General features: G+C 45.8%; 1 protein-coding gene across 2 annotated transcripts in view; it reads right to left on the bottom strand.

Moving 5' to 3' along the window:
• Positions 1-12775: 12775 nt before the first annotated feature.
• HCN4 (hyperpolarization activated cyclic nucleotide gated potassium channel 4) overlaps positions 12776-24888 on the bottom strand; it is a 485567-nt gene continuing 473454 nt past the window's right edge. For both annotated transcript variants that reach the window (XM_056572770.1, XM_056572769.1), the window contains one exon: positions 12776-16046. In XM_056572770.1, coding sequence (XP_056428745.1) covers positions 14950-16046 — 1097 coding nt within the window. In that variant the 3' untranslated portion in view covers positions 12776-14949. The remainder of the gene's footprint in view (positions 16047-24888) is intronic.

Below are 24888 nucleotides of genomic sequence, written 5' to 3'. Positions count from 1 at the left end.
GTGTATACCCCGATATACCCCCAGGAAAGGCAGGGGGAGAGAGGCCGTCGCTGCCCGCTTCTCTCCCCCTGCCTTTCCTGGGGTCTAGAGCGCTGCTGTCGGCCCTTTTCACCCCCTGGTTATCGGCGCCGGGGGGAGAGAAGGGGCAGCGGCACCCATTGCCGGCGCCGCTGCCCCGTTGCCTCCCCCCATCCCCGGTGGCATAATTACCTGAGTCGGCTCCACGCTGCTCCAGGCCTCCGTCGTGCGTCCCCAGCGTCGTTGCTATGCACGGCGCGGCGCTCTGACGTCATGCGCCGCGCCGTTCAGCGCATAGCAACAACGCCGGGGACGCACGACGGAGGCCTGGAGCAGCGCGGACCCGGCCCAGGTAATTATGCCACCGGGGATGGGGGGAGGCAACGGGGCAGCGGCGCCGGCAATGGGTGCCGCTGCCCCTTCTCTCCCCCTGGCTGTCCACGCCGCTTCTCTCTCCCTGGCTATCGGCGCCGGCACCGATAGTCAGGGGGACAGAACGGGCAGCGGCGCAGATAACCAGGGGGTGAGAAGGGCCGACAGCAGCGCTCTAGACCCCAGGAAAGGCAGGGGGAGAGAAGCGGGCAGCGACGGCCTCTCTCCCCCTGCCTTTCCTGGGGGTGTATCGGCGTATAACACGCACACAGACTTTAGGCTAAAAATTTTAGCCTAAAAAGTGCGTGTTATACGCCGATAAATACGGTAACTTCCGTACGGCTGGAGATATTTCAATACCCGGTACACATATTACGGGTCGGGATGGGAGTTTGAGATGGGAGTTCGAGATACGAGGTCGAGATAGGAGAACGGGATAGGAGGTCGAGATAAGAGGCCGAGATAGGAGGTCCAGATAAGAGATCGAGATAGGAGGAAGGGATAGGAGGTCGGATAGGAGGACGGGATAGGAGGTCGGGATAGGAGGTCGGGATAGGAGGACGGGATAGGAGGACGGGATAGGAGGTTGGGATAGGAGGACGGGATAGGAGGACGGGATAGGAGGTCGGGATAGGAGGTCGGGATATGGCAACAATATATGAGGATGGGATATGAAGTCAAAAGCTTCCTCTTTTGTTTATTTTCCTCCGCAACAAGGATTAGGAAGGAAAAACCGGGCAACACCAGGTCCTCAGCTAGTGCTACCATAAAATGTTTTTAGGTAATGTCCCAGCAGTATGATGAGAGCATAGGGGCTCACAATTCCTAAGATTAAAAGATACATTTTAAAATTTTAATTGAAGATTTATGGTAGCTAGTGCTACTATAAAATTTTTTAGGTAATGTCCCAGCAGCATGATGAGACCATAGGGCCTCACAATTCCTAAGATTAAAAGATACATATCGGGTTTGTGACTGGACCTAAAACTGTTGTATACTATGGTTTTAGGTCCAGTCAGGAAACCGGATACAGGTAAAAAATGAGCCGACCGGAGTCACCGTTTGACTCTGGTCGGCTCATTAAAGTAAATGGATTTCAGCGCTGGTCTGGCTGGGGTATGGGAGCGCCCGGTTTTCCCCTCCCCCAGCCAGATCCTGCACCCGTAAAGTGAAAATGAAGTGTGAATGCAGCCTTAGCCAACCATTCCCATAGACCACCTAAAACACAGGTGGCCAACAAAAGAACCCTATATTTCCCTAAAATGTAATGCCTTATTAAATTTCATACAACGTTAAAACTCTGTGCCTTGAATTCAGGTAATTGCTAATTTAGTTATAGTGAAGTATTGGCCAGCCAGCCATACCAGTATATAGCAAGAGTCTTACTGATATGTGTGTGCAGTGCTCATACGGGGGAGATTTATCAAAACCTGTGCGAAGAAAAAAGTTGCCCAGTTGCCCATAGCAACAATCAGATCGCTTCTTTCATTTTACAGAAGCCCTGTTAAAAATGAAAGACATGAACTGATTGGTTGCTACGGGCAACTGGGCAACTTTTCCTCTGCACAGGTTTTACAAGTTTTGATTAAATCTCCCCCACAATATTTATCTGGAGACAGCATAATTTAAAACACACACTTTGCCCTCAACATGTTTCACCACCAAGGGTGGACTGACAACACTCGGGGCCCCTGGACCAAAAAAGGGCAAGAGCCCCTGCTAGTCTCTGCAGCTCGTCAATCTTCTGCCACGCCCCTATTCCACCCAAATCCCACACACAATAAACTAAAATTTATATATGTAAGAAACACTTGAACGTAGGTAAGTTTCCATGACTAATAATACTGGTATACAAGGAGTAATATCTGGATAATACCGCCATACTGTACTAAATAAAACCACTATACACAGACCAGTATACTATAAAGCGGCCCGCGGAACGAAAGTTTGTGGCCCGCACCAGGTATGTAGTGAAGAAAACTGTGTCTTGAAGCAGTTCTGTGTACCTGTGTACTGAGCAGAGCAGAGACTGCACCCCCCCCCCCCCATCAACCAATCACAGTGTCTCAGCACTCAGCACAGTGACTCAGCACTTTCCTCAGCTATTCGGGACACAGAACGCTTCAAGACATAGTTTTCTTCACTACTCCAGAGAGGAGAAGTGCAGTGCAGGACAGGTAAGGTTGTCTGTGTGTCTGTCTGTCTGCGTGTGTGCATGTGTGTGTGTGTCTGTCTATGTGTGTGTGAATGTGTGGGTGTCTGTCTATGTGTGTCTGTCTGTCTATGTGTGTGTGCATGTGTGTGTGTCTGTCTATGTTTCTGTGCATACCTAATGTGGGGAACCTGCTGCCTACCTAATGTGGGGAACCTGCTGCTACCTAAAGTGGGAAACCTGATACTACCTAATGTGGGGAACCTGCTGCCTACCTAATGTGGGGAACCTGCTGCCTACCTAATGTGGGGAACCTGCTACTACCTAATGTTGGTAACCTGCTGCCTACCTAATGTGGGGAACCTGCTGCCTACCTAATGTGGGGAACCCCCCGAAGTAGCACCCCCATCATCCGTCAGCTCATGCTATTACCACACGGGGTAGGGGGAATGGGGGCGTTGCTGGTGGATGATGGGGGTGCTACTGCTGGTGGAGGGTGTTGCTGGTGGATGATGAGGGGTGTATGATGAGGGCATTATATGTAATGGGCACATGCGGCCGAGCCTCACCCAACTTCTACCTCCAGTGGCCCCCAGATAATTTGAGTTTGAGACCCCTGCTATAAAGGATCTGTGTAAGTGATTATATACAAGACCATATGGCGGTAGATATCAGCTGTACACAGGATGTGTATACAAAATAAGTGATTACAGTGACATTTTGGGAATCACAATTACGTCTTTTCTGATCAGCGGCGTCCTCTTTCCTTTTCTTCTCCATCCGGATAAGACCGCCATGGGGATCTTTTAACATCTGCAGGACAAACATATCAGACTTTACATTTTTCCATTGCCCTCCCCTCCTCTACACAATCTTTCCATCTATAGGCCCACAAACTGTAATAATGCCCTCCTTGGTGTCCTGTACAGTAAAGGGCAGGTATGTAGGTAGCCAGGTAAATAGGTAACTAGGTAGGTAGATCAGGAAGCCAGTTATGTAGGTAGGTGACAAGCCAGGTAAGTAGGGGGATAGCTAGGTAGTTAGGCGGCCATGTATGAAGGCCATTTATGTACATAGTTAGGTAGCTGGGTATGTAGGTAGTTATATAGTCTGGTATGTAGGTAAGTAGTTAGGCATCCAGGTATAAAGTTAGGTGGCCCCCCCTTCCCTGTAGGCATAGGCAGCAGAGTTAACCCTCCCTTTCCTGTAGGTATAGGCAGCAGAGTTAACCCCCCTTCCCCAAAGGTATAGGCAGCAGAGTTAGCCTCCCACCCTTCCACATAGGTATAGGAAGCAGACTTAACCCCCCTTCCCCATAGGTATAGGCAGCAGAGTTAAACCCCCTTCCCAATAGGTATAGGAACAGAGATAACCCCCCCTTTCTCCTTAGGTATAGGCAGCAGAGTCCCACCCCCCACTCGCTTTCCCCATTGGTATAGGCAGTATTACCCCCCCTCTTCCCCATAAGTATAGGCAGAGTTACACCCCTCTTTCCCATAGGTATATGCAGAGTTACACCCAACTCTTTCCCATAGGTATATGCAGAGTTACACCCCTCTCTTTCCCATAGGTATATGCAGAGTTACACTCCTCTCTTTCCCATAGGTATATGCAGTTACACCCCCCCTCTTTCCCATAGGTATTTGCAGAGTTACACTGCCCCCCTCTTTCCCATAGGTATAAGCAAGGACACCCCCCTCTTTCCCATAGGTATATGCAGAGTTACACCCCCCTTCCCATAGGTATATGCAGAGTTACACCTCCCCTCCTTTCCCATAGGTATCTGCAGAGTTACACCCCCCCATTTCCCATAGGTATATGCAGAGTTACACCCGCTCTTTCCCATAGGTATATGCAGAGTTACACCCCCTGTTTCCCATAGGCATATGCAAAGTTACACCCCCCTATTTCCCATAGGTATATGCAGAGTTACCCCCCCTCTTTCCCATAGGTATGTGCAGAGTTACACCCCCCCTCTTTCCCATAGGTATACGCAGAGTTACACCCCCCTCTTTCCCATAGGTATATGCAGAGTTACACCCCCTCTTTCCCATAGGTATAAGCAGAGTTACACCCCCCCTCTTTCCCTTAGGTATAAGCAGGGACACCCCCCCCTCTTTTCCATAGGTATATGAAGAGTTACACCCCGCTCTTTCCCATAGGTATATTCAGAGTTACACCTCCCCCTCTTTCCCATAGGTATATTCAGAGTTACCCCCCCTTTTCCCATAGGTATATGCAGAGTTACACCCCCCTCTTTCCCATAGGTACAAGCAGAGTTACACCCCCTTTCCCATTGGTATATGCAGTTACACTCCCCTCTTTCCCATAGATATATGCAGAGTTACACCCCCCTCTTTCCCATAGGTATATGCAGAGTTATGCACACTCTCTTTCCCATAGGTATAAGCAGGGACCCCCCTCTTTTCCATAGGTATATGCAGAGTTACACCCTCCCTTCCCATAGGTATATGCAGAGTTACACCCCCCTCTTTCCCATAGGTATGTGCAGAGTTACACCCCCCACTCTTTTCCATAGGTATATGCAGAGTTACACCCCCCTCTTTCCCATAGGTATGTGCAGAGTTACACCCCCCACTCTTTTCCATAGGTATATGCAGAGTTACTCCCCTCTTTCCCATAGGTACAAGCAGAGTTACACCCCCTTTCCCATTGGTATATGCATTTACACTCCCCTCTTTCCCATAGATATATGCAGAGTTACACCCCCCTCTTTCCCATAGGTATATGCAGAGTTACGCACACTCTCTTTCCCATAGGTATAAGCAGGGACCCCCCTCTTTTCCATAGGTATATGCAGAGTTACACCCTCCCTTCCCATAGGTATATGCAGAGTTACACCTCCCCCTCTTTCCCATAGGTATATTCAGAGTTACCCCCCCCTTTTCCCATAGGTATATGCAGAGACGGGGATGAGGCCACTCCAACACATGTTGACCTTCATCCGGAAGTGGCTACATTCCAGACCTGTCCTTAACCCCTTAAGGACACAGCCCATTTTCACCTCTAGGACGTAGCCCTTTTTTGCACATCTGACCACTGTCACTTTAAACATTAATAACTCTGGAATGCTTTTACTTATCAATCTGATTCCGAGATTGTTTTTTCGTGACATATTCTACTTTAACATAGTGGTAAATTTTTGTGGTAACTTGCATCCTTTCTTGGTGAAAAATCCCAAAATTTGATGAAAAAATAGAAAATTTTGCTTTTTTCTAACTTTGAAGCTCTCTGTTTGTAAGGAAAATGGATATTCCAAATATTATTTTTTTGGGATTCACATATACAATATGTCTACTTTATATTTTCATCATAAAATTGACAAGTGTTTACTTTTGGAAGACACCAGAGGGCTTCAAAGTTCAGCAGCAATTTTACAATTTTTCACAAAATTTTCAAACTCGCTATTTTTCATGGACCAGTTCAGGTTTGAAGTGGATCTGAAGGGTCTTCATATTAGAAATACCCCATAAATGACCCCATTACAAAAACTGCACCCCCCAAAGTATTCAAAATGACATTCAGTAAGTGTTTTAACCCTTTAGGTGTTTCACAGGAAAAGCAGCAAAGTGAAGGAGAAAATTCAAAATCTTCATTTTTTACACTTGCATGTTCTTGTACACCCAATTTTTGAATTTTTACAAGGGGTAAAAGGATAAAAATTATACTTGAATTTGTAGCCCAATTTCTCTAGAGTAAGCACATACCTCATATGTCTATGTAAATTGTTCGGCGGGCGCAGAAGAGGGCTCAGAAGCGAAGGAGCGACAAGGGGATTTTGGAGAGTACGTTTTTCTGAAATGGTTTTTTGGGGGCATGTTGCATTTAGGAAGCCCCTATGGTGCCAAAACAGCAAATAAAAAAAACATGGCATACCATTTTGGAAACTAGACCCCTTGAGGAATGTAAAAAGGAATTAAGTGAGCCTTAATACCCCACAGGTGTTTCATGACTTTTGCATATGTGAAAAAAAAAAAAAAAATTTTCACTAAAATGTGTGTTTCCCCCCAAATTTCACATTTTTGCAAGGGTTAATAGCAGAAAATACCCCCCAAAATTTGCAACCCCATCTCTTCTGAGTATGGAGGTACCCCATAAGTTGACCTGAAGTGCATTACGGGCGAACTACAATGCTCAGAAGAGAAGGAGTCATATTTGGCTTTTTGAGAGCAAATTTTGCTCGGGGGGCATGTCGCATTTAGGAAGCCCCTATGGTGCCAGGACAGAAAAAAAAACGACATGGCATACCATTTTGGAAACTAGACTCCTTGAGGAACGTAACAAGGGATAAAGTGAACCTTAATACCCCACAGGTGTTTCACGACTTTTGCATATGTAAAAAAAATAATTTTTTTTTTACCAAAAATGCTTGGTTTAGCAAAAATTTTACATTTTAAAAAAAGGTAATAGCAGAAAATACCCCCCAACATTTGAAGCCCAATTTCTCCCGATTCAGAAGACACCCAATATGGGGATGAAAAGTGCTCTGCTGGCGCATTACAGGTCTCAGAAGAGAAGGAGTCACATTTGGCTTTTTGGAAGCAAATTTTGCTCTGGGGGCATGCCGCATTTAGGAAGCACCTATGGTGCCAGGACAGAAAAAAAAACACATGGCATACCATTTTGGAAACTAGACCCCCTTGGGGAACGTAACAAGGGGTAAAGTGAACCTTAATACCCCACAGGTGTTTCACGACTTTTGCATATGTAAAAAAAAAAAATTTTTTTTACACTAAAATGCTTGTTTTCCCCCAAATTTTACATTTTTACAAGGGATAATAGCAGAAAATACCCCCCAAAATTTGTAACCCCATCTCTTCTGAGTATGGAAATACCCAATAAGTGGACATGAAAAGCACTGGGGGCGAACTACAATGCTCAGAAGAGAAGGAGCATTATTGAGCTTTGGAGAGAGAATTTGGCCATGTGCATTTCCAAAGCCCCCCGTGGTGCCAGAACAGTGGACCCCCCACATGTGACCCCATTTTTAAAACTACACCCCTCACGGAAGGTAATAAGGGGTGCAGGGAGAATTTACACCCCACTGGCATTTGACGGATCTTTGGAACAGTGGGCTGTGTAAATTAAAAATTTTATTTTTCATTTTCACAGACCCCTGTTTCAAAGATCTGTCAGACACCTGTGGGGTGTAAATGCTCACTGTACCCCTTGTTACATTCCGTGAGGGGTGTAGTTTCCAAAATGGGGTCATATGTGGGTATTTATTGTTTTGCACTTATGTCAGAACCGCTGTAAAATCAGCCACCCCTGTGCAAATCACCAATTTAGACCTCAAATTTACATGGTGCACTCTCCCTTCTGAGCCTTGTTGTGCGTCCCCAGAACACTTTGCGCCCACATATGGGGTATCTCCATCCTCAGGAGAAAATGCGTTACAAATTTTGGAGGCTTTTTTTCTTTTACCGCTTGTGAAATTTTAATGTATGGGGCAACACCAGTATGTTAGTGTACAAAAATGTTTTTTTTTTACACTAACATGCTGGTGTAGACCCCAACTTTACCTTTTCATAAGGGGTAAAAGGAGAAAAAGCCCCCCAAAATTTGTTAGGCAATTTCTCCCGAGTACGGCGATACCCCATATGTGGCCCTAAACTGTTGCCTTGAAATACGCCAGGGCTCCAAAGTGAGAGCGCCATGCGCATTTCAGGCCTAAATTAGGGATTTGCATAGGGGTGGACATAGGGGTATTTTACACCAGTGATTCTCAAACAGGGTGCCTCCAGCTGTTGCTAAACTCCCAGCATGCTTGGACAGTCAATGGCTGTCCGGAAATGCTGGGAGTTTTTGTTTTGCAACAGCTGGAGGCTCCGTTTTGGAAACACTGCTGTAGGATACGTTTTTCATTTTTATTGGGGGGGAAGGGGTGGTGGTGGGGGGGGGGCAGTGTACGTGTGTATATGTAGTGTTTTACTCTTTATTTTATGTTAGTGTAGTGTTTTTAGGTTACATTCACACTGACGGCGGATTACACTGAGTCTCCCGCTAGGAGTTTGAGCTGCGGCTGCTGCAGCTCAAACCTGAAGCAGGGAATTCACTGTAATCCGCCGCCAGTGTGAATGTAACCTGTACATTCACATGGGAGGGGGGGGGGCAAAACTACAACTCCCAGCATGCACTGACAGAACGTGCATGCTGGGAGTTGTAGTTTTGCAACAGCTGGAGGCACACTGGTTGGAAGATACTGAGTTAGGTAATAGGTTCTAACTCGGTATTTCCCAACCAGTGTGCCTCCAGCTGTTGCAGAACTACAACTCTCAGCATGTACTGATTGCCAAAGAGAATGCTGAGAGATGTAGTTATGCAACAGCTGGATGCACGCAAGTACAACTCCCAGCATGCCGAGACAGCCATTTGCTGTTCCTGAATGCTGGGAGTTGTAGTTTTGCAAGATTTAGAGGGGTTCAGGCTGGAGATCACTGACAGTGGTCTCTAAACTGTGGCCCTCCAGATGTTGCAAAACTACAAATCTCAGCATGCTAAGACAGCAAACTGCTGTCTGAGCATGCTGGGAGTTGTAGTTTTGTAATATCTGGAGGGCTACAGTTTAGAGACCACTGTCAGTGATCTCTAGCCTGAACCCCTCTAAATCTTGCAAAACTACAACTCCCAGCATGCCAACACAGCAAACAGCTGTCAAGGCATGGTGGGAGTTGTAGTTTTGCAACATCTGGAGGGCGACAGTTTAGAGACCACTCTCTAAACTGTCGCCCTGCAGATGTTGCTAGGCAACAGACTATGGACACGCGGCGTCATACTCACCTCCACCGCCGCCGTGATCACAGCCGCCGCCGCTACTACACGGTTCCCCCCGCTGTGCCCGGACACCGATGGGCGGGCATAGCGCGGGGAACCGAACTTTAACCCCCCCGCCCCCAGTCTGATATTGGTCGGCCGCTCCGCCGATCAATAGCAGGGATAGGAGGGGTGGCAACCCTGCCACCTCACTCCTATCTCTTCAAGGGGGATCGAGGGTGTCTTGGACACCCCGATCCCCCTTATTTTATCGCGGTGCCGCGATTGATGGGCAGGGGGAGAGCGCTCCCCCTGCAAACACCATAGATGCCGTGATCAGACTGATCACGGCATCTATGGGGTTAATGCTGCCGGGACCGGCGCGATCGCGGCCCCGGCAGCTGCGGTGGGACTCCGGCTGTGATTGACAGCTGAGTCCCACCCGCGATCTCCTGCGCTGCCCGCGGCAGAGCAGGAGATCGCTTGGAGGTATGCATACGTCCATTTGCGCGAACGTGTAATTCGCCTGGACGTATGCATACGTCCAATAGCGGGAAGGGGTTAAATAAAAGGTCAGCGTGCTGAAACACGTGTTGGAGTGGTGTCATCCCGGTCCTTGCATTGTATCCTCACCATTGTGTCTTTGTGGGTTTTATACGCTGCTACTATATTTCACTATTGTTTACCTTTGTACCTTATTGGAACTTTATGCACACGGCACTTTCTTAATTTGCACTACTATATATTTATGCTATTCACTTGCCGTGTGCTATGTTTACTCATATAATATGCTAGCATAAAGTTTACTCACTTAATATTGTCACATTTATGCAGTGTGTCCAGTGATGCCGCATTATCTGTTGCTATTCCTCCTTTTCATTATTACTACTTGGTTTTAATGCATGCCAATAAATAAGCATTATTTCATTATGAATTAAGTGACTCCATTTGTCTTTTGGTTGGGATATTATCTAGTTGGTGGTTCACCACATATTTAGTGCCCCCCTTTCCCATAGGTATAAGCAGGGACACCCCCCCTCTTTCCCATAGGTATATGCAGAGTTACACCCCCCTTCCCATAGGTATATGCAGAGTTACACCTCCCCTCCTTTCCCATAGGTATCTGCAGAGTTACACCCCCCCATTTCCCATAGGTATATGCAGAGTTACCCCCCCTCTTTCCCATAGGTAGACGCAGAGTTACACTCCCCTCTTTCCCATAGGTATATGCAGAGTTACACCCCCTCTTTCCCATAGGTATATGCAGAGTTACACCCCCTCTTTCCCATAGGTATAAGCAGAGTTACACCCCCCCTCTTTCCCATAGGTATAAGCATGGACACCCCCCTCTTTTCCATAGGTATATGCAGAGTTACACCCCGCTCTTTCCCATAGGTATATTCAGAGTTACACCTCCCCCTCTTTCCCATAGGTATATTCAGAGTTACCCCCCCTTTTCCCATAGGTATATGCAGAGTTATACCCCCTCTTTCCCATAGGTATGTGCAGAGTTACACCCCCCCTCTTTTCCATAGGTATATGCAGACTTACTCCCCCCTCTTTCCCATAGGTACAAGCAGAGTTACACCCCCTTTCCCATAGGTATATGCAGTTACACCCCCCTCTTTCCCATAGGTATATGCAGAGTTACACCCCCCTCTTTCCCATAGGTATATGCAGAGTTACGCACACTCTCTTTCCCATAGGTATAAGTAGGGACCCCCCCTCTTTTCCATAGGTATATGCAGAGTTACACCCTCCCTTCCCATAGGTATATGCAGAGTTACACCTCCCCCTCTTTCCCATAGGTATATTCAGAGTTACCCCCCTTTTCCCATAGGTATATGCAGAGATGGGGATGAGGCCACTCCAACACATGTTGACCTTCATCCGGAAGTGGCTACATTCCAGACCTGTCCTTAAATAAAAGGTCAGCGTGTTGAAACACGTGTTGGAGTGGTGTCATCCCGGTCCCTGCATTGTATCCTCACCATTGTGTCTTTGTGGGTTTTATACGCTACTACTATATTCCACTATTGTTTACCTTTGTACCTTATTGGAACTTTATGCACACGACACTTTCTTAATTTGCACTACTATATATTTATGCTATTCACTTGCCGTGTGCTATGTTTACTCATATATTATGCTAGCATAAAGTTTACTCACTTAATATTGTCACATTTATGCAGTGTGTCCAGTGATGCCGCATTATCTGTTGCTATTCCTCCTTTTCATTATTACTACTTGGTTTTAATGCATGCCAATAAATAAACATTATTTCATTATGAATTAAGTGACTCCATTTGTCTTTTGGTTGAGATATTATCTAGTTGGTGGTTCACCACATATTTAGTGCCTGTTCATTTAGGGAGTACCATATTGACGTTACACAATGTGTACCTACTTCTCGTTTTAAGTGTTTTCTGTCGTCTCGGTTAACTATTCCAGAAATGCATAGTTTTTGTGCAATAACCAACTGTTTATTCCTTAATACATTTTATGCTAGATAATCAGGACTCTAGAAAAATTAGTATTTGTACTTTACACGTTCACAACTGTCATGGGGTATGGGACATATAACCCATATGTCGGCAGCCTTGCCTTTATCCCTCTTATTACGTCTTTTATTAGCTCAAAAACACTTTTATATGCAGCCACTGACAGCCCCCTGTACACCAGCGCTGGGACTGCTTTGTGATTGACACACAGATCCCAGTGCTGCGCCCCTTATCTTTCATATGTAAGTGCTTACCAACATTTCTTTACAGAGCAAGCGCTCTGTCTGACACCTCCATGCGCCCGGGCAATACTGGAGGCAGAGAGTGAGTGCTTTCTGCCTCTAATGAATGCAGAAGTGCCCAGCACATCTCCCGCACGGGGAGAAGAGGAGAAGGCGCACAGAGGCGTCAGGCAGTTGAAGTGACCACTTGCGCTCTGTACACAATCAATCACACAGGGGTCCCAGTGCTGGTGTACAGGGGATAGGAGTGGCGGCCGCGGGGCATAGCAAACCTCTGGACACGCCTCTCCGACTGTCAGTGGCTGCATATAAAAGTGTTTTTTGAGCTAATAAAAGCCGTAATAAGAGGGATAAAAGCAAGGCTGCAGACATATTTTACACACCATACACACACTGTGGTTAGGCTATATGCCCCAAACCTCATGACAGGTGCGCTTTAAAGAAAAAAAAACTAAAACACCAAACACATCCTGAAACACTGTAGTGTCAATGTGATCTTGTGGTCATTTTATGTTAATATCTGTTCAAAATAAATCATTTTCCACACATTTTATTAATGAAAATTTATTGAAATCCTGAAACTGTGTGTATATATATATATATATATATATATATATATATATATATACATGTATATATATATATATATATATATATATATATATACATGTATATATATATATATATATATATATATTATATTAAATATTTTTTCTTTAAATAACTTTTTTTCCTTATAAAAAAACAAAGCAGAAACCTCTTTAAAACAAAGAGTATGTTGGCAAATACACGAGTAGTGATATTTACAGAGAATTCCGTTTCTTTGTAAAGAGCTACCTGCTGCTATGACTGTATGGTATTAATCTAAACTGTTTATTACTCTTTTACTCTTTTTTACAGAAGAGTACACAAATAATTGGTCTTCAAGGATTTTTTTTAGTCATCTAATCACACATGGAAACAAGGAGTTGAAGAGATGTCTTTTATATGTTTATGAAAGAATGTTATTATTTTCTTATGAAAACACTTAGGAATAGCCCACATATTCCTCTGTCTAAATTGTCTCTTCTATCTACCTGATTTAGCAAAGATAATATTGCAAAATTTAGTCCAATGGCTACTCGATATTAATAGAGAAGAAAATGCTGGCTCCATTGTACTGCAGGTTTTTCTTTTTTAGAATGATGAGCAGGAAGGGACCTGGGAAGGGAAAGCTGGAGGTAAAATATTAACAGAGGTTTGTAATAGGAAGAAAGGCACATTTGACCACAACAGAAGATGGGTACAATGACTTCCTAGTAAAAGGATTACATAAGGTTATTGTCAAATAAGCAGGAAATTAGTAAGGAAAAAAACGTAACATTATGTATGACAAAAGTAGGAAATTACATGGGACAGGAGATTGGGATAAGGAAGTTGAAGAGATTGAAGATAAATAAAATGACTCAATAGTTCATCCTGCGTGAAATTCATTAACAGTTCCACAGTAGTTAGCGAAGATCATGGAATCCAAAGTGGCTTCTTTGATTTTACTGGTTAAAATTTCAAACATAGTGAACTGCTTGCTGCAGCTACAGAAAGTGCGACATACCTCTGGCAGAGAAATGGTGAGTAAAGCTGAACTCTACCCAATTCCTTTTAATGTAACAAAAAGTAATGGATCCAGCTTCACAAATCTTGTCCATTCATACTGCTCCATGGATTAGGAACATTATTCGGTGAAGAACAGAGTGCTCGTGCACACAGTAATAAAGCAAAATGCTAGCTGGATATCACAACCCTGATCTGTAATTCAGCAGCAATAAGGCACTCTCCAATATGAGTGTCTGGACTGCACAACCCATGCCAAGGCAGTGCCTTATTGCAACAAGGAAAGCACAGATTTAGAAATTGGCATGAGGCTGCAGATATGGCATGCCCCATGTCACAGATGCCTTTTCTAAGCGGACAGTATGGGGCTCCCAAGAGTCATTCTTGTTCTTTTGACTCCATTGGGGAAGTGAAGGCACAAGGACAAAATGTTACATAATATTGCTTATGCAGGCAAGCACTACAGTACTTGCCTTGATGTCCCTCTTGCTAACCACACAAAAACACACACACACACTAGGTGCAATGAAAGGTGTAGTTCAATGAATAATGTGCTTTCAAACTCGTGAAGAATACTAAAGAACCCATACCTCTCAAAGATATTTCTAAGAAATGAGTAGTCTGTGCCACTGGCAATGACAAGAGGTTACACAGAGTAAGGGACTCTAGCCATATGCATCTGTCTATAGCACATACTATTTGATCAATGCAGAATACTGATGAGAATGGTATCCAGATAAAGCAGGTGCCTTATTGCAAGGGGCAGGTCATTCCCACCATTATAAGAGGACACTCGACTTTTACATCTGAAGGACTGTTAATGCTATTTAATACCATCCAATAACTTTAATCCTTGTTCATTGCTAAAAGATCTGCAAAGCAGTTTAGATTTTTCTCTTCTTTCATTTTTTCTGCCAAGTCAAGAGTCTAAGACTAGAGGAATTTGTAGACTGATGCCAGCTAGGGAAGCATACAGCAGAATGTCTTGAATACATACAATTAGCAATTTTCCACACCAAGGCAATATAAATTTGCAACCTCATGATGAATGACTGTTATCTAATCAGTCCTATAATGGCTTGAGATCATGTAGGTGGTGTAATGATCTGAACCATTTGTAATGAATGCACCATTGTTGTTAAAATGTGCTGTACAAATGCTAAGTCATTTAAAATTGGTGGCAAAATACATATTCAGCCTGCCAACTACCCTTTTTCTACAGTATACAACCTCAATAAATAAATCTACATGTCTCTTGTTGGACATAAATTGTTCTGCAGATCTCTAGCAATATAAAAGGTCAGAGATTACAAGGGAGTTTTGAATGAAAGGGTAGGTCCTCTACACCAGCAACACTTGCTCCAAATGAAAATTCTGAAGAACCTTTTTGTGGCAAAGTGGTGTGGCCTTTTAGTTCTTGACTTCCTACTCTAGGAAATAAAGTAAAGTCCGGAGTAAACTGCTGGGGAAAGTGTGGTGAGCCTGGTGCTGGTTGAGGCAAAGAAGGCTGAGAAACAGAAATGGGCCGACCGTCTTGCCTAAGTCTGTTAAGGGGCAGAGCTATGCAGCTGCTTGGGTGAGACACAATGGGAGCTGTTTGAGGAAGAAGAAGGGACCTGGAAGAACCACATACCTGAGTGGTTCGGTTTGGTCCCTGACTTAGCGCTGAGGGTGAACTACCAGGAGAGTCTAAGCTGTGAAGTGGAGGTGGTAACACCCACGATGGCTCTGAAGTTCCAGGTAAAGGCTGTCCCGGTGACTGGGTTTTCAAGCCTTGAGATTGTCTAGAAGATGGTATGGGGAGTTGCTGGTCAGATGTTGATAGTCTTGATTGAGTAGAGGTTCCTAGTCCTGGAGACCACTGTGATGTGTCAAAAGCAGCAGCTGGAGTTGAGCTGGTAGGAAACAGCGGTTGTGTTTGACCCTTGTCAAAACATGGTACATTAGATAGTGGCCTAGGACTAACACAGGCTGCTGCAGAGAATCCTGCTAGTTGATGTACATGGTAAGATGACTGTTGTGACAATGGAGCCTCTGCTCCTGCTATGTGTGAACAAAAAGGTTGTCTCTGCAAGTATTGGAACTGCCGAGATGTTACTCCTAATACAGATGTTGAAGGTCGGAAGATGTTGGCTGGCAACCGCTGGTGAGTTAAAGGTATAGCAACTGATGTAGTAGCAGCTGCTGCTTGCAAAGGTGCCTGGACCAAAGGTGTCCATATTATAGGAGTTGGAGGAGTTGGGGCAGAGTCTGCCTCAGAATATGTGCAGCGAGGTCCCTTGGCCATTTCACGATCATGTTGCACAATCTGCTGAATAATCTCATTTTCCTGATAGTTAAGCACCCCTGACCGAAGGTCATGCTGCACCTTATGTAAGAGGAGAGAATTCTTTTTACCTGAAAATAAAAAGACAAAATTGAATGAATTAATGTCAACACCTCAGACTGTCACCAACCATTACTCAGAGTTTCAATACAAATTTACTTGATTTTGTTCAGTCTCTGTACAGCACTGCAGAGTATGTTGGTGCCATGTAAATAACATAAAATAAATAATAACCAAATGGCCCTAGTGTGTGTATATTTGACATAGGGAAATGAGACTGTGAGCCCCACTGGGGACAGGGCTTGTATAATGACAATCATTGAACATCACTGTAAAAGATGTTGGTTCTATGAAGGCAAAAGGAAATAAATGTACACAGTGGGCAAAAAAGTATTTAGTCAGCCACCAATTGTGCAAGTTTTCCCACTTTAAAAGAAAAGAAAAGAGGCCAGGTAAAGCAAGGTGTCAGTGGGCCTTTGGAGCCAGTAGGTAGTGGATACTCACCTGAGGCGAGTGTATAACATGCATATCAACCCACAAAAGGGGTTAAGAACTGGAGACAGCTGCTGGGCCCAGGGTGCAGGAGAGGCGGGGCCCGTCCTGATGAGAGGCGTAGAGAGTGGAAGCAGAAAATACCCTTTGGAGAAGGCGCTGCTGTAGTCCAGTGGAGAAGTAGACCAGATCATTTTGTATCTACACTGGACTACAGCAGCGCCATCGCCAAAGGGTATTTTCTGCTTCCACTCTCTAGGGAATATAGAGGGTCTGTACGTGTACTAACGGTGCTGTGTGACTGCCACGCTCCTGTTTAAGATGGTAATTTGAGTTATATTCGTCTGAGTGCATAGGAGTACGTACAGTAGCTGGTGTATAGTCTGAGTGTCATTGGGGTGATATGTGTAGCCTGTGGGTCTGTAGGCTCTGTGAATTATCTGCTGGGCGGGCTGCATAGTGCTGTGCAGAGCCTGTACCTAGACAATATGCAAAGATGCCAATGAACTCCTGTAGTGTGAACGCTGTCACTCCTGTCATGAATGTTGGAACAATATCCCATTACGTTTTTTCCATCAATTTCCCATAGGTTTTCACATTCTAGTCAGGTGCTCCTTATCATACAACCAGCTAAACGGGTTTCTGAGGTGTATTCGGGACAATGGCCCCAGAGTAGCGTATCTGACTGTATATGATATATGGCATCATGGTACGTGCTTATTTTGGGGGCATGGCATAGTGTGGTAGGGTACATGCGTAAACAATTCACTGTAGTCAAGCAGATTAGGAATCTACATTAGGATATGCACATATTTAGAGATGAGCTAATCAAATCCGAATTTGTTACGTTTCAGGAAAAATTTGATTCGCAATGAATGCAAATATCACTGTGATTCTTTAACGCGAATCACTTCATTAAACTTCATTTAGTGCGGTCCAGGCTCCAGGGCATCTAGAATGGCGGATCCACATGTGAGGACATGGGGCAAGGAATCCTGGGAAGGTGGGAACAAGGGTAGGCGGGAATCACATGCAGGATACAGCCTATCAGCAGCCAATCACCCCTGTGATGCTACAGCCCTATATAATCGGCAGCCATATTGCGGCCAGTCACTTCATCCTTTCAGTGCAGAGAGATATATAGGGACAGACAGCACTGTGTGTTACACAGAAAAGCTTATTCCAGCAGCAATTCACATCCTAGTCAAGTCAGTGTTCTGTTGTACAGAGGGACAGAGAGCAGTGTGTCTTTCACAGAAAAGAATTCATACACCAACGATTCACCTCCCAGTCACTGTCTACAGCATTCTATTACAGAGAGCAGTGTGTTGCACAGAAGAACAGCAGCGATTCAAATCAAGCACAAATCCTGTCTAGAAGCACTGATAGGGAAGGGAGTGAGATTGAGGGAGAAAGTGCAATTTTGTGTGTAGTACACAGCAACTGTGTGCTGCAGCACTGGTGTCTACTGCTGGTGTTTGTTGTGCACAAATACTTTTTAAAGTGTACTGTAGCACATTTGTCTGCCCTCATAAGTGCATACCACATACCTACATCTAAGTGGTGTACTATCTTGTACCTGTTAAACTCTCAAGGGCCTAGATACTGTTAAAGTCCAGGCAAAAATACTCACCAGCTGGTGTTGTACTCAAATACTTTTTTAAGCGTACTGTAGAACATTTTTCTCCCCTCGTAAGTGCATACCACATACCTGCATCTAAGTGGTGTACTATTTTGTACCTGTTAAATTCTCAAGGGCCTAGATACTGTGAAAGTCCAGGCAAAAGTACTCACCGGCTGGTGTTGTACTCAAATACTTTTTTAAGCATACTGAAGCGCATTCTTCTCCCCTCATAAGTGCGTACCACATACCTTCATCTAAGTGGTGTACTATTTTGTACTTGTTTAACTTTCAAGGACCTAGATGCTGTGAAAGTCCAGGCAAAAGTACTCACTGGCTGGTGTTGTACTCAAATACTTTTTTAAGCCTACTGTAGCGTATTGTACTCCCCTCAAATACGTAAGTATGTCAGGCAGAGAAGTGTCAGGACATGCACAGAGGATTGGCAGATGCCTAAATTCATCAGGCACAGGCACAGGTCGCAGCAGACTAGGAGCGAGTGGCAGCAATAGTCGCAGCAAGCGGCCTGATCTCCCGGTATCAGCTAGCGGTCGTGTCTCGTCCAGCAACCCATCTGCCGTCATCGATTGGTTAACACGGTCATCCACTTCATCACAAGTGAAATCTGAACCCCAGTCAACAGTCGGTGGGTTCCACAGACTCAGCACAGGAACAGTCCCTGTCCTCCCATTGCCTCTGTCCTATGATGTTCCCTCCCCTACAGAAGTATCTTATGCTGTGGGTTCAGCTCCACTATTCAGTAAGAACGATCTAATAGAGGACAGTCAGCAGCTACTGCCCAGCCAAGAAGTGGAGGAGACATCCGCCGTTTCCTACACTAGGCGGGCAAGTAGTGATGAGGAGAGTGACGTGGGAGGTGGTGTTGCCAGGGTTCAGGGTCCTGAAGCAGACACTGTTGAGGAACCTCAGGAGGACATCAGTGACATGCAGACACTTGTTGATGATGATGGAGCCGATCGTAATTGGGAGCCTGGTGCAGAAGGGGCTTCATCATCATCAGGAGAAGAGGGTTGAAGGTTGCCCGTGAGGCAGCAGCTGAGCCAGCAAGGTGGTAACATGGTTGGCAGTCATCATGGTGGCAGAAGTGGAAAGTCTGGAGCCAAACATGCCTGAGGGAGACCACCTGCTTCGCGGCAGCCTTCTTTCCTAGGAGGTAGTAGAAAAAGGGGTTCCTTGAGACGGCGGCAGTAGCAGTCAATTAGTGCGGACTGTTGGTGGGAAAATCAGCTACTTGGGGGTGTGGCAGTTTTTCATCAAGCATCCGGAGGAGGTTAACATAGCCATCTACAAGATGTTTTGGCAGAAAATTAAGCATGGCCAGGGTCCCAATGTTATACACAAAAAGAGGTGGGCTCAGCCTATAAATCCCCACTAGGGTGCTATCACATGTATCATAGCCAAACACTACACAAAAAAGAAAAAGAGATACAATAATGGAGGCACACCTGCTTATTCTACAAAATATAATATCTTTGTTACATATATAAATTGATACAAGACAACTCAAAAAAGGACATTTAAAAACACCTAAAAAAGGCTCCAAGGCCTCCACAAACAGGGGGGGGGGGGGCACAAAAATGAGCCCTTCCCAGGACACCCGCAAATATAGTAATTGCACTAAACCACCTAGCCTATTAAATGACAGTAAATCTTAAGTATATATACAATCTGATAATACAGCCATACTCCTGGACAATGAAAAATACAACCTGCACCAAACGTCTGTAAATGCTAAACACAGGAGAAGACAAGGCAATATGAAACGATGGATGAAGGTGACCATGCGGGTGTCCCCCTAAACCCCACGCGTTCCGTTGTCCGGTGCACCCCTGAGGAAGTTGTCGGCAGACAACGGAACGCGTGGGGTTTAGGGGGACACCCGCATGGTCACCTTCATCCATCGTTCCATATTGCCTTGTCTTCTCCTGTGTTTAGCATTTACAGACGTTTGGTGCAGGTTGTATTTTTCATTGTCCAGGAGTATGGAGTATATCAGATTGTATATATACTTAAGATTTACTGTCCTTTAATAGGCTAGGTGGTTTAGTGCATTTACTATATTTGCGGGTGTCCTGGGAGGGGCTCATTTTTGTGGGTCCCCCCCTGTTTATGGAGGCCTTGGAGCCTTTTTTAGGTGTTTTTAAATGTCCTTTTTTGAGTTGTCTTGTATTAATTTAGATATTTAATAAAGATATTATATTTTGTAGACTAAGCAGGTGTGCATCCATTATTGTATCTCTTTTTCTTTTTTGTGTAGGGTCCCAATGTTGGCACAACGGCCCTAGGACAACATATGCTGCATCAACCATTAAACGGCCTGGGAGAACCGTGGCTCCGATGTGGTGGTCCAGCCTGTTGCATCACCCAGTGGCATACCGCTCCCTGTTTCAGCCAGCCAAGGCTCCACCACCTCAGCTGAAGGGAGCTGTGTGTCATACCATCCTTCTGTCACTGCAGATGCTCCTGCTCCTCCTACTTTGAGTCAGTCATTCTGCCAGCAATCCATCGGCAAAGCCATGTCCAAGAGACAGCAGTATGCGGCCACTCATTCAACGGTGCAGAAGCTGAATGTGCTCCTGTCCAAGTTGCTGTTGCTGCAGTCCCTCCCTTTTCAAGTGGTGGACTCTGCACCTTCCAGAGAACTGATGGCTTGTGCAGAGCCGAGGTGGAGAGTCCCAAGCAGTCATTTCTTTGCAAAGAAGGCAGTACCAGCCCAGCACAATTTTGTGGAAGAGAAGGAGGCCAGTCCTTCAGCCTGTCAGTGTGTACCAAAGTGCACGGCAGCGCCGATGTCTGGAGCTCTAACTACGGTCAGGGACAATACATGTCCTTTACGGCCCACTGGGTGAATGTGGTTCCTGCACAGCCACAACAGCAACTTGGACAGGTCCCGCGCACTTCCTCCTCCACTCTTTTTGGCCAGTGGTCCTGTGACAGTGTGCGAGTGCCTCCTCATCCTCCACCATGTCCTCAGCCTCCACTGAACAAGTTTCAGTGCCCTTCCAGCATACCATGTGTGCAGGGCACGGCGGTATCACGCTGTTCTTCACATGGTTTGCCTTGGCGAACGTAGTCACACAGGGGAGGAACTGCTAAAAGCCATTCATAAAAAAAATTGGAGCATGGCTTACTCCATGAAAACTGGAAATGGGAACCATGGTGACTGACAACGGGAAGAAAATCTTGACTGCGCTGCGACAAGGAAAGCTAAGCCATGTGCCCTGCATGGCACATGTGTTCAATCTGGTTGTCAAGAGGTTCCTGAAGTGTTCCCCCACTTGCAAGACATCCTAACAATGGGATGAAAACTTTGCATGCACTTCAGCCACTCGTACACCACAAAGCACACCCTCCTTGAGCTGCAGCGTCAGAACGGTATCCCCCAACATAGTCTCCATATGCTGGACCGACTATACGAACAAATAAAAGCCACCACCGATTTTTGATGATCTAAGCAGATAGGGGGACTCCCCTGTGCAACTTCAATGTCAACATGTGGCAGCTCATACGTGACACCTGCGGTTTGCTCAGGCCCTTTGAGGAACCCACATTATTACGACGTCATTCCACTGCTTCATTTCCTACAACACGTGTTGGAAACCATAGCTGGTCACGGCACTGGAGATTTGGCGCCTACATCTCATGGCCACATGAGCCCTGTGGGGGCTGAACTGGAGGAGGGGCACAGTGGAGCACAGTTTAGGTTTCGTGGTCATCTGACTGGAGAGGAGGAGCAGAAGTAGCCATAGTAGCCAGAGGTTTATAAGGAAGGTGAGACAGAGGACTCAGACACACCATTGCATTATGCAGTGGTGATGGAAGCAGGTAGTCCCTCCAAGTCACTTGCACAAATGGCATGATGCATGCTCAGATGCTTGCATAGTGACTGCCAAATTGTCACCATTCGGCAGCTGGATGACTTCTGGCTCTCCACCCTATTGGACCCTCGTTTCCAGCACAAAATTTGGGCCTTTTTTACACCCACTGAGAGGGAGCACAAACTGACCTACCACAGAGACATCCTACGTAGTCAGAGACATCGGCGCCATCCTGCATCCTCTCGCAGGTCTGACTTGGGGGGCCCTCTGTGCTCACCTTCCACTGCCATGGCTGTTGGGGAGGGGTGGGGTGACAGGAGCAGTACAAGCTCTATCAGCAGCAGCCTGAGTATACAACAGCTGATGAGTACTTTTCTTCACCCACATACCTTGGTGGCATACCTTGACATGCCCATGCCAACACTCCTTGAAGATCCGTTGGACTTCTGGGAAGCCAATCTTGATTTGTGGCTGCAACTAGCAGAGTTTGCCCTGGAAAAGCTGTCCTGCCTGGCCAGTAGTGTGCCATCAGAGCTAGTGTTTAGTGCGATGGAAGCCATAGTTACCCAGAGGAGAACTTGTCTGTCTACAAAAAATGTGGGGAGACTGATCTTTGTGAAGATGAATCAGGCATGGATCAGCCAGGATTTCCACCAACCAATGCCTGATGCATAAGAGTAAATTGACCATGGTGCCACACCAACACTTCGCAAATATGGATAGTGCCAAACAGATTTAAGGTCCTGCTCCCCAGTTACAAACACTCCTCTGCATCAGACCTTTTTTCACCCACCTTCATCACCAGGTACTGGTATTGCCACCCACCGCACCACTCTGTCACTGGGTCTCTTTCAGGACTCCTGATGCTGCTGCCACCATCACCAGGCTGTCTCAATCTGCCATCATATGTTCTCCTCATGCTGCCGCCACCTCCACGCTGTGTCAATCAGCCACAATATGGTCTCCTCATGCTGCTGCCAACTCCAGGCTGTGCCATTCAGCCACTATATGTTCTCCTCATGCTGGAGCCACCTCCACACTGTGTCATACAGCCACTATATGTTCTCCTCATGCTGCCATCACCTCCACGCTGTGTCATTCAGCCACTATATGTTCTCCTCGTGCTGCCACCACCTCCATGCTGTGTCATTTAGCCACTATATATAACCCAATTAAGGACCAATATATGGAGGGTTGTTTTAAACCAATTAACCAAAAGATCACCAAGGAGGTAAGTGCATAAATGCATGAAGTTGAATACATGAAGTCTAATAACTCCCCCGTATCGATAAATGAACATAGAATCTAATGAAGAATTAATGAATCTCTTATTCTTATATAATTATACCATAAGTGGTGTCTTGCCCTATGAAGATTACTAAACCCAGAACATTGGCACTATACAGATTCTATTGCACACCCTCACTGCATGTGGAGATACATAGATAGCCCGGAGTACCTGTGGAGACTAAGTCCCTGCACATGTGAAATCGCGCAGCTCATATATAGGAAGCAGGATCGTCTGTTGATGTGAGCTTGGATCCCGTGGAGACTAAGTTCTTGCGCATGTGAAATCGCGCAGCCCCGCTGTAGGAAGACACAGCGGGAGTAGCTGCAAGGCTAAGAATTGGCGCAGGGGTCACGGCGCAGCAATGAAGATAATTGAAGTACTGGCGCAGGGGTCACGGCGCCGCACGCAAACGATCATGTGATACATCACTATAGTAACAACTAAACAATGATGTGGATTGGTGAAAACAAAAACACAGTCATAGGTGGAGAGACAGATCCATCAGAAATAGTGCGTCGTGATTGGATATAATTACGTCCTGCCAATCAGAGATGAGTACTCCCCCAACAGTGACATCACAATAGGAGGTTATTTAAACCCCTGAATTGGCGTTCCTCGCTCAGTGCCCTAAAACCTCTTGACAAAGCCGTATAGTACGGCGAAACATGTCGAGGGGAGCCGCGAGTAGGTTTTAAAAACAGTGCACACTCTTCCCTTATAGTGCGCATACTGCAGATGCGCACGGACAGATGGAGATACAGTGACGCCAGAATGGCACTCTAATAACTAATACTATGGGAAGAGAAATACGCTGATACTTTTAACCCATTAGTTTTGTGGTGTTTTTGTGTTCAATAAAGATTATAGTATTTTAATATATGGGAAATTTAGCCACTATATGGTCTCCTCATGCTGCCGCAAACTCCAGGCTGTGTCATTCAGCCACAATATGGTCTCCTCATGCTGCCGCCCACCTCCATTCTGTGCCATTCAGCCACTATATGGTCTCCTTATGCTTCCACCACCTCCATGCTGTGTCATTCAGCCACTATATGTTCTCCTCCTGCTGCCACCACCTCCATGCTGTTTCATTCAGTCACTCTATGGTCTCCTTATGCTGCCGCAAACTCCAGGCTGTGTCATTCAGCCACTACATGTTGTCCTCATGCTGCTGCCACTTCCAGGTTGTGTCATTCAGCCACTATATGGTCTCCTCATGCTTCCCCCACCTCCAGGCTGTGTCATTGAGCCATTATATGTTCTCCTCATGCTGCCAACACCTCCAGGCTGTGTCATTCACCCACTAGATGGTCTCCTCATGCTTCGGCCACCTCCACGCTGTTTCATTCAGTCACTCTATGGTCTTCTCATGCTGCTGCCACCTCCAGACTGTGTCATTCAGCCACTATATGTTCTCCTTATGCTTCCACCAACTCCAGGCTGTGCCATTCAGCCACTATATGTTCTCCTCATGCTTCCGCCACCTCCAGACTGTGTCATTCAGCCACTATATGTTCTCCTTATGCTTCCACCAACTCCAGGCTGTGCCATTCAGCCACTATATGTTCTCCTCATGCTGCCACCACCTCCACGCTGTGTCATTCAGCCACTATATATTCTCCTCATGCTGCCACCACCTCCATGCTGTGTCATTCAGCCACTATATGGTC

This window comes from Hyla sarda, chromosome 4, assembly GCF_029499605.1.
Source record: "Hyla sarda isolate aHylSar1 chromosome 4, aHylSar1.hap1, whole genome shotgun sequence".
Taxonomy (NCBI): domain Eukaryota; kingdom Metazoa; phylum Chordata; class Amphibia; order Anura; family Hylidae; genus Hyla; species Hyla sarda.
This window is presented reverse-complemented; position numbering and strand designations above follow the sequence as displayed.